At 36.3% G+C, this 15,826-nt stretch overlaps 1 protein-coding gene across 3 annotated transcripts in view; it reads right to left on the reverse strand.

Moving 5' to 3' along the window:
• LOC149015223 (general transcription and DNA repair factor IIH subunit TFB4-like) overlaps positions 1–13,447 on the reverse strand; it is a 36,912-nt gene extending 23,465 nt beyond the window's left edge. For all 3 annotated transcript variants that reach the window (XM_089156482.1, XM_089156480.1, XM_089156481.1), the window contains exons 1-5: positions 12,999–13,447; positions 11,467–11,715; positions 11,268–11,371; positions 10,831–11,110; positions 10,690–10,736 (exon numbers count right to left, since the gene is read on the reverse strand). In XM_089156482.1, coding sequence (XP_089012608.1) covers positions 10,690–10,736; positions 10,831–11,110; positions 11,268–11,371; positions 11,467–11,497 — 462 coding nt within the window. In that variant the 5' untranslated portion in view covers positions 11,498–11,715; positions 12,999–13,447. The remainder of the gene's footprint in view (positions 1–10,689; positions 10,737–10,830; positions 11,111–11,267; positions 11,372–11,466; positions 11,716–12,998) is intronic.
• Positions 13,448–15,826: the final 2,379 nt, after the last annotated feature.

Consider the following 15,826-nt stretch of genomic DNA (forward strand, 5'->3'; position numbering starts at 1 on the left):
TGCTCCATGACTACATCCTCAAGGAGCTTTTTATATAATTAATATAGGCGGGGCTTCGCCCCTGGCCCCGAGGGGATTCGAACTCTAACCTCCTATGTGGAAGCGTTGGGCTTTGCCAACTGAGCCACCCCTCGGGGTTTGTATACTGCTTTTACTGGAGTGTTTTAACTACTTTTAGTGGAGTAGTGTAACCGTAGATATATGTTAATTTATGATTATAGAATTTCAACTATCAATGGAAATTTAAATCTCGTTTAGAATTTCAACTATCAATTTTATTATATATAATCATAATCATTTTATTTTATTTTTGAATCCCTAAACTTTCTCATAAAGTTTCCATTCATATTAATAGCAATTTTAATTTTAAGTTTTATTTAGTTGAAAGTTTAAATATGTTTAAATTTGTGCTATTAATATTATTATTTTTGGGAAGTGAAATGTATACTGCTTGAGTGTTTTAACTACTTTTAGTGGAGTAGTGTAACCGTAGATATATGTTAATTTATGATTATAGAATTTCAACTATCAATGGAAATTTAAATCTCGTTTAGAATTTCAACTATCAATTTTATTATATATAATCATAATCATTTTATTTTATTTTGAATCCCTAAACTTTCTCATAAAGTTTCCATTCATATTAATAGCAATTTTAAGTTTAAGTTTTATTTAGTTGAATGTTTAAATATGTTTAAATTTGTGCCATTAATATTATTATTTCTAATCATGATCATTGATTTTTTTAAATTAGTTTAAGAAAAATCACGATTTGGGGTTTTGTCAGCACACGATTTAGTTAACTGTTTGGAAATTTAAATATTGTTTAGTTATTTGGCAAATTACATTTTTGGATATTATTTTTTGATGACTTAAAGGTTTAGTAGTTTTAGAAGATAAGGGTGTTTTGGGAAGTGAAATGTAGCCATCTTCCCTCAGTTTGTGCTTTTATAATAGTAGTATGATATGATTTAATTTTAAGTTTTATTAGTTGAATGTTTAAATATGTTTAAATTTGTGCCATTAATATTATTATTTCTAATCATGATCATTGATTTTTTTTAAATTAATTTATGATAAATCACGATTTTGGGTTTTGTCAGCACACGATTTAGTTAACTGTTTGGAAATTTAAATATCGTTTCGTTATTTGGTAAATTACATTTATGGATATTATTTTTTGATGACTTAAAGGTTTAGTAGTTTTAAAAGGTGGGGGTGTTGAAATGTAGCCATCTTCCCTTAATTTGTGCTTTTATAATAGTAGTATGATATGATTTAATTTTAAGTTTTATTAGTTGAATGTTTAAATATATTTAAATTTGTGCCATTAATATTATTATTTCTAATCATGATCATTGATTTTTTTAAATTAATTTATGATAAATCACAATTTGGGGTTTTGTCAGCACACGATTTAGTTAACTGTTTGGAAATTTAAATATCATTTAGTTATTTGGTAAATTACATTTATGGATATTATTTTTTGATGATGTAAAGGTTTAGTAGTTTTAGAAGGTAGGGGTGTTTTGGGAAGTGAAATGTAGCCATCCTCCCTCAGTTCGTGCTTTTATAACAGTAGTATGATATAAATATTTACTTACAACATTTCTTTTCTCTAGAACTTGCCAAATTAATGCTCTAATAAAACTCTATCATAAGCTCTTTCTTGATCGATAAAGACCATATGAAGATCTTCCTTACACTCTTTAACTTTCCATAAGCCTCCTAATAAGATAATAGCTTTAAATATAGATCTTCCCATCATAAAACCAAACTTCTCTGTAGTAGTGATTTCTTGTCTCAAACAAGTTTCAATTACTCTCTCCCATAATTTTGTAGTATAACTCATCAGTTTATGCCTCTATAGTTATTACAACTTTAATATTTCATTTATCTTAGTAAATTGGAACCGAGATGCCTCTCCTCCATCAATCGTTTTCCTTGTACTCAAAATCTTCTTCTGCACTAGATTAGCCAAGCTAGCCCGTAGGTTCCTAAACTCTTCCATACTTTTATTGGGACTTCATCAAGATTTTTTTACTTGTTATTGATAGTTATAACTATACTGCAGTGCTGGATGACACAAAGTCCATCTGCTTTTACGTTTAATTATCTAAATGAATATAAGGTACCAGCCATAGGAACACATAGCATCATTTGAACTTATCCTGATGTAGATCCACAACCAATTTGAGCTCATAATTAGTAAAATATGCCTAGGATTGGATCATATAAGGATTGGACCCTCTATTGCATGGATCTACTTGATAATAGGCCTCCCCTAGTGGCGTAAAACTTGTGTACTAAGGTGGCACACAAAATTAACGTTTTCAATTAGTTTAATTGTATTTTAGAGGTAATATGACTATTTAAAGTCACATGACTGAATCAGTGTTAGTTTGAGTCAGTCAAGGTAAGCTAGAAGTTAAGAATTCCTTTTCCAATAGAATTGAGGTACGAAGTTATAGTTTGGGACACCTAACTAGCTTTTGCGACTAGTTTTAAGGAATTGAGTCAGCTCTTGTTTAGTTTGAATTTGTTTCTAACCACGCAAAATTTGGGGTTTGTTATACAATTAAACTAGATAGTTACTTTGCTAATAAAACAAATCGTCTCCAACAAAGATTCAAGTTAATTAGCTTTCCTCTTTCAACTTGAATTTGTATTGCTGATCATAACCCTTGTATATACCCCCATCAGTTGGGGAGAATGCACAGGCTGAGTCTATGAAATCTGAATTCCTCTTTGAAGCTTTTTGCTGCCACCTCTTGGTGAAATTAAGAGTGCAATCCTGAAACTCAGGTGGCACTGAGGTCAGGGACCTCAATCTAGTTTGTTTGACGGCCTTTGTTATTGGTATTCCAAGCAGACTGCAAACTTGCAAAGTCCGCAACTTATGTGAGAAATCAAGCCCCGCACCCCCCCAAACAAAAAATATCTCCTTTATTTTCCCCCTTTAACTTCTTTTTTGGGGATGAATAAAGAAATATATTAAAAACAACATGCCAAGAATACAAGGGGAGAAAATGGGGAAAGGGGAAACATGCCTCTCACGTGGGAGGCCTAAAGGATGAGGTGAGATTCCAGGAACTAACAATTAGCCTATTCCTTGAAGAGTCGATCACTCGGGGGTGGGGAGAAGAGAGCCCAAAACTAATATTCTTCCAAATCATATCAACGGAACGGGATTTGGAAGACCAACGCCTAAGATTTTTCTCCTTTAACTTTGATAATCATTTCCGGAAAACCCCCAATTGAAAGGGATCAGCTTTGTTTTGGAAAAACCCCCATTCATGTGGATCCACTTACAGCCCAATTCACCATAAGAATTCATTCAAATTCAACCCACAGGCCACAGCACCCCCATAACCCTACATTAGATCTACCTTGCTGCCTTGTATAACCACCATAAACCCTAAGCTTCCAGTTTCATCCTAAAGGTTTTTTTGTTTCAGTAATTTTACATTTACTTTGCATCTAACCATTAGAATTTAGAAAACCCCCCCCCCCCCATATTTGGAGACGTTCCGTAATTTTACATTTACTTTGCATCTAACCATTAGAATCTAGAAGCACTCCCCCCAATATTTGGACAACATTGTCTCCAAACCCTCCTAACAAAAGCATCTGAATATTTTATAATTTGACCAGCTGAAATGCTAGAATTGGCCCTTATGAGTTTGTCAAGGGAAGATCCAATTTTCAGATCCCAGTTTAGGCTGATTCTTGGGCAGTACATAACCCTTTGCCCCTACTAGGGTTCAACTCAAACCCCAGAACCGAATTCCATCTATAAACCATGTTAGTTCTGATTCAGGTCCGGGTTTTGGCCCTCAAACCCCTAAACCCTAAACCCTGAAAGACTACCGCTTCGTTCGGTCGGTATTGTCATATAAAGACTACCGCTTTGTTCAGTTGGTATTGTCATATATCCCTTGCATGAGCAATGAACTACGGTTGGATTCTACTAGGAGTCTAATAAGAGTTTGTATAGGAGTTAAATTAGAGTTTGCATTCATGTAAACTTCTATTCCTTGTAACAGTCTACTTTCCACTTAATTATAAATAGAGGGCTTGAGATCATGGATCAATAAGCCATTCACCACAATCGTTTCTTTCTACATGGCATCAGAGCCTAAATTCGATTAGGTTGTTCTTCTATTTTTTCTATTTCTTCAAACCCATAAACCCACAGCAGATTACCTTTTTTCTCCAAAAACCTTCGCAGTTTTTTCTTGTTCTTCTACAACCTAATTCTGCAACCATCGTTTGGCATAAATTTTTTCCTTTTCAAACCCATCGCACCGCTGCACTATTGTTTCAATTCCACCTCGAAGATCAGAGAAGAAAAAAAAAAGGGAAAGAAGAAGAGAAGAAGAACCACAACCTGCTGCTGCTTCTTGCGATTAGAATCACAGAAAAAAAGGGAAAGAAGAAGAGAAGAAGAACCACAACCTGCTGCTGCTTCTTGCGATTAGAATCACCTGCTGCTGCTTCTTGCGATTAGAATCACAGGTGGCTGCTGCTGCTTCAGCTAGAGTTTGCATTGATCGCAAACCCTCACAAATCCATCGCAACCAATTTCTTTCTCTGCACTACAGTGGGCTCGACCAAGAAGAAAAGGAAAGAAGAAGAGAAGCCACCATCGCCTTCACCTTTGCTTCCGATTCTGATCACAGCCTCTAACATCGAACCAGGTAACCCTTTCTAAATCCCGTCTCCCTTGTTAAGCTGGCCCATCTAAAAACCCATTGAGCCATAATTTGTTCCCTAATTCTCTTTGGCCGAACCAGATTTGGGTTTTTCCAAATTCCCAAACCAAATTTAGACAATATTTTAAACCAAATTTACCAAACCAAACCAAACCATTACATATTTGGCTGAACCATATTATTATTATTTTTTTCTAATTAGAGAGAGAGAGGGGGGGGGGAAAAGGAAAAGGAAAAAAAGGGAAAAAGGAGATTTGATCATATCATTGTTTGGCTATTGCATTCTACGACGTTTTAGTTTTTTTTCAAAAGGTGAAGACTGAAGAACTGCAGACAATTTTTTCAACATAGCCACTATCGATGGTACTATTGCTCCCACTGGATCCGAATATTTTCCCACTCTTCATTCTCTTTCGGTAAGATTTGGTGGCATAAATTACTTGATCTGGTCTCGATCTGCTTACCTGACTATTAATGGAAGAGGACTAGTTGGATACATTACGGGCACCACTATCAAACCCACTACCGTAAGTGTTTTACAGGATAAATGGATATCAAATGACTCTCTTATTATGTCATTCCTTTTGAATTCCATGCATCCAAATCTTGCCCGGGGTTACCTATTACTTGATACTGCAGCCCAAATTTGGAAGGCTACTACTGAAACATATAGACAGTTGGGGAATGATGCACAGGTTTATGAGCTACGAAAGAAGCTTCATGAGACTACCCAAAAGGAACTAACTGTGGCCCACTATTATGCTGAGTTGCGATCTCTTTGGCAAGAGTTGGATCATTATGGGGATTATCACCCCACTAATCCAGATGATGTGGCGACATATAAGAAGTACATTGATAAGATTCGAGTATATGACTTCTTGGCAGGTTTGAATGTGGAGTACGATCAGATCAGAGTGCAAGTCTTAAGTCGTTCTCCCTTTCCTACACTAGAACAGTCTTATGCTCTTGTTCAGTGTGAGGAAAGTCGTCGATTAGTCATGCTTCATACTCCTATTATGAGAAATCAGCTTTACAGTTGTTCACACTAAATCTGATTCGGCTAAGGAGATTGTCAAGTGTGAGCACTGTCACAAACCATATCATACCAAGGAAAATTGTTGGAAACTGCATGGGAAGCCTGCTGATTTTGAGCAAAAACAAGCACAAAAAAAGGGAAAACCACAGGCTAATCTTTCTGAGATAGTTTCCACCACACCCTCTGCAGCCGTTGGTTTTTCACAAGAGGAGTTCGCTACTCTGCGACGTATTCTGCAGTCTTCTACTGCCGGTACAACCTCGACCACTGCTTCCTCTACTACCCCTACCAACTCCTACCTTGCTACTTCCGGATCTGGTCACGGGGAAGGAGATTGGTCGTAGTAAATGGACTTTATTTGCTCGAGCCGATTGGAGGATCTACTTCTTCTTTGACTACATCTTCTAATCCGGTCCATTCGGTAATATCAAACCTTCATCAGTGGCACCGTAGGCTCAATCATCCACCTTTCAAATTTTGTCATTTTCTCTAGATTTATTTTCATGATACTTTCATCTTACCATTACAATTTCTTCCTTTCCAAGTTTCCCCATTGGGATTTCCTTTGTTATTGTTTTCCCACATGTAAAGCTACACGTGAGGGGGAGATTGAAGATGTCTACAATTCAATGCCTTTCATGTAGACTTCTTTATTATGTAGAATTTGATCTTTGTTACCTTTGAAAGTTTGTCCCTTACCTTCGCAATTTTCTACTTTGGAGATCTAACATTGCTATAGAGCTATCTTTTTGACTGTGCAGAACTTGATCTCTGTTAACCCTGGAAATTTGCCCATTAACTTGACATCTTCCCTTCGGAGATCTAACCTTGCAAAAGATTTGTCGTTTGACCTTTGCAGAACTCGATCTCTATTACCTTTGGAGATTGTCACTTATCTTAACAAATTTTCCCCTACCTTTGGAGATTGTCTTTTGGCAAACTTTCCCTTTAATGATCTAACATTGCTACAAATCAAAAGTTTCACTTTGGCTATTTTACCCTAGCAATTGTTACCCCAAAAATATATTTTCCCTCAGATTTGCGCATAAATTTAGTCTTCTCAACATTTGAAGATTCTACCTTTTTTCTTGGGCGTTCTTCCTTGGAGACATAAAGTTGCAGTAAAGATGAGGACAAAACAAATGGAAGTCTATAAGGCAGACGTAATCTATAAGTTTGAAGATCAAATTGCAGATGTTTACCTGGACAGATGTTTTATACTTTTCTGGTCAAGTTGGGCATGTGTGCTATCCATGCCTCAACTTGAGGGGGAGTGTTGGATTCTATTAGGAGTCTAATAAGAGTTTGTATAGGAGTTAAATTAGAGTTTGCATTCATGTAAACTTCTATTCCTTGTAATAGTCTACTTTCCACTTAATTATAAATAGAGGGCTTGAGATCATGGATCAATAAGCCATTCACTACAATCGTTTCTTTCTACAACTACATTCACGATGGGTGTTGGGTCCCCTACCATTAGTTGTCTATAAGGATCTGGGATTCGGTATTTACCAATTTTTCCAGGAGGAATAGCTAAAGGCCTTCAATTTATTTTATTATTTGATATCTTAGGGGTCTTAGAATAGTCAAAAGTCTAGCTCCTTAGAAGTACTGGGAATTAAAGAAATTGATTTCACCTGTGTTATAGGACTAAGGTTGAGAATGTTATACATAATATATGTATATGGATTTATGGCTTTCTTTTTTGCTTTTCGGAGTTGGAAGTGGAGGGGCTCATACGGTCGTTACGACACTTACAAGTCACAGACAAATCAAAACTGTTAGAAAAATAAACTTTAATCAACCAAAACAGTGCAATAACAAGAAGAACTAAGAAAAAAAGAAGAAAGAAGAAGAATTGATAGGAATCACATAAGCCTGCGATTCTAACTTAGCACTCCTAGAATCGCAGCCTCTTATTTATAGATATCAATAGTTTAGATTAAAACTTGAGAAGCAATCCATCTTGCCCTATAAAAAAAGAAATAAAGAGTACAACTTATGGACAGAATTTTCTAGTCTTCTTGCTCCTAAAACCTGTCCAAAATAGAAAGTACTGAAAAAGGAAAGTTCTGAAATTAGTAACTAATAGAAAATAGAAACTATGCTTTCTAGAAACTACCAAACTTGTGTAGCAAGATTCCTACATTAGAAAGAGTAGCATATCTAAAAAGGAAACAAGGAATAATAGCATAACACTGTTCATGTTACTATTCATGTTACTGTTCACGTGAACAGTAACAACCCAAACTTCAGCACTCCCCCTCAAGTTGAAGTATACACAAAGAAAACTTCAGCTTGCACAATAAGAATAAACTTGAAAGGTAGCACCAATCTTGAATCGTGTAGCAATCGCAGAAGTCAATAAACACGGAGAAAACTTCACCCAGGAGATAATCAACACCAACTTAAAAAAAAAAAAACTTTAATTCTTCATGTCAAAAGAATCATCCAATAATATGAACAGTCGATGATGTTGAAGACGAACGAAGTCCATAAATATAGGAAGATCAAAGACACTATCCCTATAATGCCGGTCGTAGGGAGAAATATCCACACTAAATCTTCAAAATTGTAACTCCAAAATCCATATAAATGCTTCACAAGAAGGCAAGTAGTAGGTAAAGTATGGGTAGGTAAAAGGCACTATCCACATAATGCCGGTAGTAGGGAGAGATATCCACACTAAATCTTCAAAATTGCAACTCCAATGTCCATATAAATGCTTCACAAGAAGGCAAGTAGTAGGTAAAGTATGGGTAGGTAAAAGGCAATATTGACTACTATGGACCAAGTAAGTGGTAAAAGACAATGTATGTTACTGTGGACTAAGTAGGTAAGGTAGTATAGGTTACTACGGACCAAGTAGGTAGGTAAAAGGCGGTATGGGTTGCTACGGACCAAGTAGGTAAGGTATTATGGGTTACTACGAACCAAGTAGTTAGGTAAAGGACAATATAGGTAAAGGTAGGTAATGATATTGTTGTAGAATGCCATAAGTTGAGGACAAAGATCTTCACAAATAATATCTATCAGCACATCTTGAGTAGATATAGAATAAAGTATCATTCTCCCTCTCACGTGTAGCATTACTCGTGGACAATTAATGATAACCAATCACCAATATCCCAAGAAATCTAGTTTCCAAGTTCTCCTCATGGTAGGGAATATTTTAATGTGGTAAATATAGTCCAATGGCGAGGAGTTATGGTATAGATGGGATTTAATAAAAAGCAAAATATGGTCAAGGAGGGAGAGGCACAGGTTCAGCTATGGATAATTAAGAACAATAAAAAAAACAAAATATGTGTAGGACCAAAGGTGGGTAGAAAAAAATTTGTTAAAAACAACAGTAGTCAATGGAGTATAACCTAGCCGATACTAAATTCAGGTTTGAGATGTTGAAAAAAAAATATTCGAAGAAACAAAGTAGGTAAAAGTCTTTATGGAAAAAAAAAAATTGTAGAAAATTAATTCCACCCGCAAAACAGGGATACAGTTGCCTAGGGATTCGCATGAAACATTGTATAGCATCATAGGTAATAAACCAATAGTTGAGATGCAAACACAGCAAGATAGGTAAATCGCAGCCCTTATCATATAAGAAGGAAACATCTGCCCAGGGATTAAATATTAGGTAAATCGAACCTTAAAGAAGACAAACAAAAAACAAATGAGCTTGTGTAGGAACCATCATGTAAAGGATTGCAAACTAAAACATACAACCAATCTTCATCTGGATTCCCTGGGTTGTTAGGAGCATGGATAGGTATTATTTGAGTCATTCATAAGTCATCAAAGAAGCAAACCGTATAAACTAGTAGCCATCCCAAACAAATCTTCAGAAACCAGCAAAAGATCCCACGACTGTAGTATAAACTCATGAACCAGCAGCTCAGAACTTGAAGAAGAATCACACAATAAATTATGCAGGGTGCAGAACTGAATAGGGTAGAACAAAAAACTGCAGTATGCAAAAATAAAAGGCTAATGAAAGGAATAAAATAATATCATAATATAATCCAAGTTCTGGGATCTTCCAAAGGGGTAATAGGTGGGGAAGATCAATTTACGTCAATACTTGATCTAACAGTATATCAGTTGCCGCAGTAGGTGGTTGCGCACCAAGAAAAATCGAAAGAGAACTTCAGAAGATAATTCTTTAGAACGCTGTTTTGATTAACTTGTCCTAAAAAAAGTAATCTTTCGCGATGAAGTCGGTTGATTAGGACAAACATAGTATCCTTTAGGAACCGTACATGCACCTTTGGATGCATACGGTTCAAAAAAAATTGCGAAAAAAATCAATGTGTCGATCCTAGCCCTCTTTACCATGCTAGAAAAATAAACTTTAATCAGCCAAAACAGTGCAATAACAAGAAGAACTAAGAAAAAGAGAAGAGAAGAGAAGAAGAAAGAAGAAGAATTGATAAGAATCACATAAGCCTGCGATTCTAGCTTAGCACTCCTACAATCGCAGCCTCTTATTTATATTTATCAATAGTTTAGATTAAAACTTGAGAAGCAAGCCATCTTGGCCTCTAAAAAAGGAAATAAAGAATACAACTTATGAACAGAATTTTCTAGTCTTCTTACTCCTAAAACATGTCCAAAATAGAAAGTACTGAAAAAGGAAAGTTCTGAAATTAGTAACTAATAGAAAATAGAAACTATACTTTCGAGAAACTACCAAACTTGTCTAGCAAGATTCCTACATTAGAAAGAGTAGCATATCTAAAAAGAAAACAAGGAATAATGGCATAACACTATTCATGTTACTGTTCACGTGAAAAATAACAACCCAGACTTCAACAAAAACATTTCACAAATCTCATAAGAGAAGTTCTGATAAGTGATGAAAAAAGACAAATAAATGAATGAATCCCATATTATAATAAAACATTTAGATAATCTAGTGAAAGAAAGAGAAATGCTCACTCTAGGCTGGGGATGGAGAGGTCCAGAACGAAACACCCTCTGTATATCTGTTCATCATGTAAGTCAAAACAAAAATCCCCAAGAAGATACAGTAACCTAAAAATATCAGACAAAATCAAGATTAATTTTCCGTAAGGATACAGCAAAGAGCTAAAGACAACGATCCTGACAAAAGAGAAGAAACAATCCCTTCTGGCGACTTGTCCTCACTCAACCTTTCATCCTCAATCACAAATTCCTCCAATTTTGAAAGTAATCTTGAGCAAAGCATGGGAATTCTCCCATTTTCTGAACTATCAGCTGTTGTTGGTAAAGAGGACGATGAGTCATAAATGTAGTCACAAGAATTGACTCCAGTAGCAATAACCACAACTTGGTTGAGTTGATTGAGGAGAAGTATGGAGTTCAGGAAAGCAAGGACCTGCAGAAAGAAGCAAAGATGCAAAACAGAACCGCAAAAAAAAAAAAAAAAAAAAAAGAAGAAGAAGAAAGAAAGAAAGAAAGAGAGTTGGGTATGGAGAAAAATGGAAGGGCTTTTGTCTTTCACAATTATCCATAAAAGCAGTGAATGGGCTTACATGGTTAAGGAAACTGGGGAAGGGGAGAGAGATAGCAGTTGTGTTTGCTCCAGTCCAGAGGAAAGGATTTGTGTCAAGTAAAAGCACAAGGAGGCTAACATCATCTGCAGAATAATAAAAATAAAATCGTAAGGTAGAATAAACTGATGCATGTACAGGAAGGGGCAGAACATAGGAAAAGAAAGACTAAGAGAGGAACCTGAATATAACTTTGATGGAACAGACGCCATCAATGTGAAGAGGCAGTCAAAATTTTAAAGAGCGCAAATACTGGAAATAATTTACTCTTAAGCAAGGATTTGTCGCATAGTTAAATATTGCACAAGCAGTCTATGGTCAAATCCATCTCCATGATGCAAAAAAACCTCACACGTTTACAGCTTTTGATTCCAAGACATGTTGACTCGCTTTTGATTCCAATACAGGTTAACTCAGAGCTTACAAAAACCTGCAGCCATTAAGGGAAAAGAAAGAAAAAAAAGAGTTTGTTCAGACATGATATGGTATTCAATAGTTCCTCTAATGTTCAAAACTAATGGAGAAGGTAGCACTGATTAACAAAATTGATTGTAATACATTAGTTCATGATGAACCAGACAAGCAATTGCTAGTTAGGATTGCTGATTCCTCACAATGACTAAAAATTAGATGCTGGAGTTCAACATTTTAACAATGGTATCCTCATTCAACACAGAAGTTTTCAGCGTCTCATTCTGGAGCAAGTAATCAAAATCAGAATAGAGTAGAAAAAAATCTTATCTCCTGAGATAATTCAAACCTCTGAACCTAAGAAATCTTGGAAAATTCCCAACAAAACTCTTTGTTCTGCACAAAAGTTTGCAGATGATATAGTGATCGTTGAATGCCATCTCTTAGCAGCAAAATAGCGAGAGGGTTTATGTAAATTGTACTCAAAGCACTGTAACAACAAAGAGACTTCTCTCGGGAGTAAGCCAGTAAAACACAATTTTGTTTATCCAATTCTATAACCTGCCCTACAAAATAACCTATTAAGGAGGATTTTTCCCATAATTTTGAGCTCCCCCATTTACTCCTCATTTGTTAGAATAACCAGAACTATGATATTCCAACCCATTGCATTCTATGGATGTGGGGATTTCCACTTATCTCAAGTCCCTTTAGACCTTTCTTCTCTCGCTCCCCGCTCCCCTCTGCTTGTGTGCATCCAATTTCGTGCAATATTGCCCCCCCCCCCACCTTGATGTGTGACAAGGTCACCAATGAGGATGCTTTCGAGACTGATATCTCATCTCCTAGGTCTGCCTCCAATCGAGAGGGTTGTAGGAGGAGCAGCCGCGCCAACAAAGGACCTCACCGGCAAAGATTTTATTGTTGGCCTCAAGTAGCCGAGGTTGTTGGTCAACAAGGAACTAAAATTTAGGATTTTTGTCTATTGTGCTTGCATTGTTTTTCTTTCTTGATCATCTCTAGTTGTAAGGTTCAGTGCATTTCTTGTTTCTCCTTTGGTAATGAAATTATTTATTCATCCAATAAAAAAAAAACAGAACTATGATATTTATCGACAACGAGACAGCTTACTGTGATACCGAAGAGAACGATTTAAATATCATATTTGTAAACTGAAATCTATTTGAATGAAATACAGGAACACCAAAGATAGGGATTTGAAGAAAGTGCAACGCTTCTGCAGAAATCAAAACAGCAACCCAATGGCTACAAACACAAAACTTGGGTATTGAATTTGGGTACCTGGTCATCCTCAAGTTGCAGATACTAGTGGAGTATCTATGCATGTGACCATCAGCAAGGGAGAAAGGCTGCTAAGAAAGGATCGAATTTCGTCGGATCAACTTTGATTTTTTCAAACTACAGAAATTTCGAATAGGGTTTATGGGTTCAGTCGAACATCAGTTCCCGAATGCACGCCACCTGGCTAATCAAACAAAGGCATAGCCTTCAGTCGCTCTTCACGGAGGATACCAAACTAATCGAACTGTAACAATGGCTGTCTGAGAAGTGCTTTTCTTTATCTTTTTCTTTTTTACTTTTTTTTTTTTGGGATCCCCAAAGCCACTCGTCTCAGAGGTGTTCAGGCAGTACTTAACTTCATTTGGCAGGGCAGGCCGGAGCCGAGAGAGAAATGGCGATGGCAAGTTGGTGCAGGAAGAGAAGAATAAGAAGAACTCGAAGTATATTTCTACAGTATACTTCGATATATATAAACATAAAATTGGGCCAAAATTCATTGGATCCTAAATTGTGAAATTGTGACAGTGCCACCGTGAAACGAGTGGGTGATTTTTTTGGTAAAATTTAAGTGTGAAACGAATGGCCAAGATTTCGTTTCGACCATAAAATTTCGATATGACTGTATGATACACAGTGCTATGCAGTTATTGTGCAACACGAGCATTCAAGTGGAGTTCGCTTAAGTGACCTAAATTAATTACGTGTATTATGTTTTGGTCATTCTTTATTATCATAAATTATTTTTTATTCATGTGGGACTAATGAGCATGCTTAAAATGGCTAAATTAATAAATTTTAAAATTTTTTACATATCACCCACTATAATGAAGGTGAAACTCTCTGTTTATCACTTAGATTATATGGCACTCACTTGCTAATTACAATTTAGTCATAGTTAAGGGTTTGAATCAAGATTCTATTAAGTGACTTGGGAAATGACCGTTTTGCCCTCATAAAAGTAAAATGACGTAATTGCCTCATTTAAACTCTCTCATACCCAACCCTAAGACTGTGTTTGAAAAAACAAAATTTTCCATTAAATCTTAGAAGTGTGGTTTATTTGGTTATTTGGGTTGGAAAAATTAAAGACAAACCTACTTAATTTAAGAAAATTTATCTACTGAAATAGCATGTTAACCTTCCCACCATATGTCTTTTCAAAATCTCATAACCATGTGAAATTTTGTGGAAAAATGTGAACCCCACATTTAACACTTTTTTTTTCACAAAATTCCTTCATTTCCTTTTCTTATCTCTCACCCTATTACACATGGGGTTTACATGTTTTTTTTTCTACCCCACCTTGATTCCAGCAAACAAACGTAGCCAAGGGATTCACTCATCTTCTACCTGCATCTTGCTAAAAACTATCACATTCACAAAATAGCTATTAAAGTAGTAAAATCTAAAAACTACTACTAATATTGCATTCATTCCAAAACCTAGAACAAGAAATGCGGTTATCATAAAACACATAAACAAAATGACAATGCGAGAATGATTCACCTTATGAACATACAAATTGGCAGAGTGGAGGAATTAATTGTTGTTGTGCCAAAAACATTTCATAGACTTTCGGACCGGTATGAACCTTCTAAATAGGAGGCAACCAATTATGGCTTAATCAATTGACCGGTTTAGCATTTTCTAGAATTTAGTTCTCGGGTCACTGCTTATAAGTTCTCGAACCACGCCACTATATGCCAACTAAGGATGTCAACTATGGACCGGAACCCGTGACGACCGCCGCCAATACCGGACCGCGGACCGTTAAAATCCGGGAAACCGAACGAAAATCCGGTTCGGTTCCGGTTCAGATGCACATACCGAGTGACAGAACCGAACCGGACCGAATTGCTTGTACCGATTCCACACCGAAAATCATGGTTAAATTGTAATTTTACACCAGGATCCAGTTTAGTTTGCCCTAGGGCTAGGCTGCGAATCTGCAATTCTCATTCACGCTTCGCCTCTTCGAGTCTTCGGTGTCTTCACTCATCTCTCATCTCTCAATCTCTGATTCTCTCAATCTCTCATCATCTTTGTCTCACATGACTACATGAGTCTCAGCGTGCAGAGCAAAAATCGTGAGCCCGAAACTGAGTTAAGGAGGACTTGCTTGGGAAGCTGAAAACAAAAGTCTATCTTCAATGTACGCTTTCTTCTTCCTTTACTATGTTTCTCCTTCTTCTCCTTGTTCGCCTTCTTGAATGATTCATGTTGCTACTGGTTTCAATTTCATTTCTTTCTTCTTCTTTTTTTTTCTCTTGGGGTTACTGACAAGATTTTCAATTGTTCAACCGATCGGTTTTCCTCACATCTTGTTTTAGTTTTTAAGTTTTCAAATTTCTAGGTTTTAGCGATCGGTATTGGTCAATGCCAAACAATTGGGAAATTTAAGTATCACCTGGTAAACATTACGAACCATTCGATTAAACGTTATCCAGTTTTCCTTTCATCAAACTTCTAAGGAGTTGCTTTTGGCTTACAAATTGAATTATTTCATCGTCACTCAAAAAGATTCTTTTAAGTTAGGTCAGACAGTTAACTCCATTTGTGTTACTCATGGATTGCCTTTTGATCTTTTGTGTTGTTTTAGTTTTTGTTTTTCTTATGGTAGTAGGTGAGAGGATCCCACTGTAACTTTCTTTTCTCGATCACGAGCAGCACGACCTAACCATCCGTATCTCTCAAGTGAAGACTTTTAATGGAGTAAACAACGGTCTTGGTTGGATGCCCATCACCAATTGTAGTGCTTTAACTTTGGGACACTCAGTTTCTAGAATCTCTACAAATTGCAGTAAATAATGGAAGTTACTTGTTGATGC

Source organism: Hakea prostrata, chromosome 5, assembly GCF_041222555.1.
Source record: "Hakea prostrata isolate BN-2017 chromosome 5, UWA_Hpros_2, whole genome shotgun sequence".
NCBI classification, from domain to species: Eukaryota; Viridiplantae; Streptophyta; class Magnoliopsida; order Proteales; family Proteaceae; genus Hakea; species Hakea prostrata.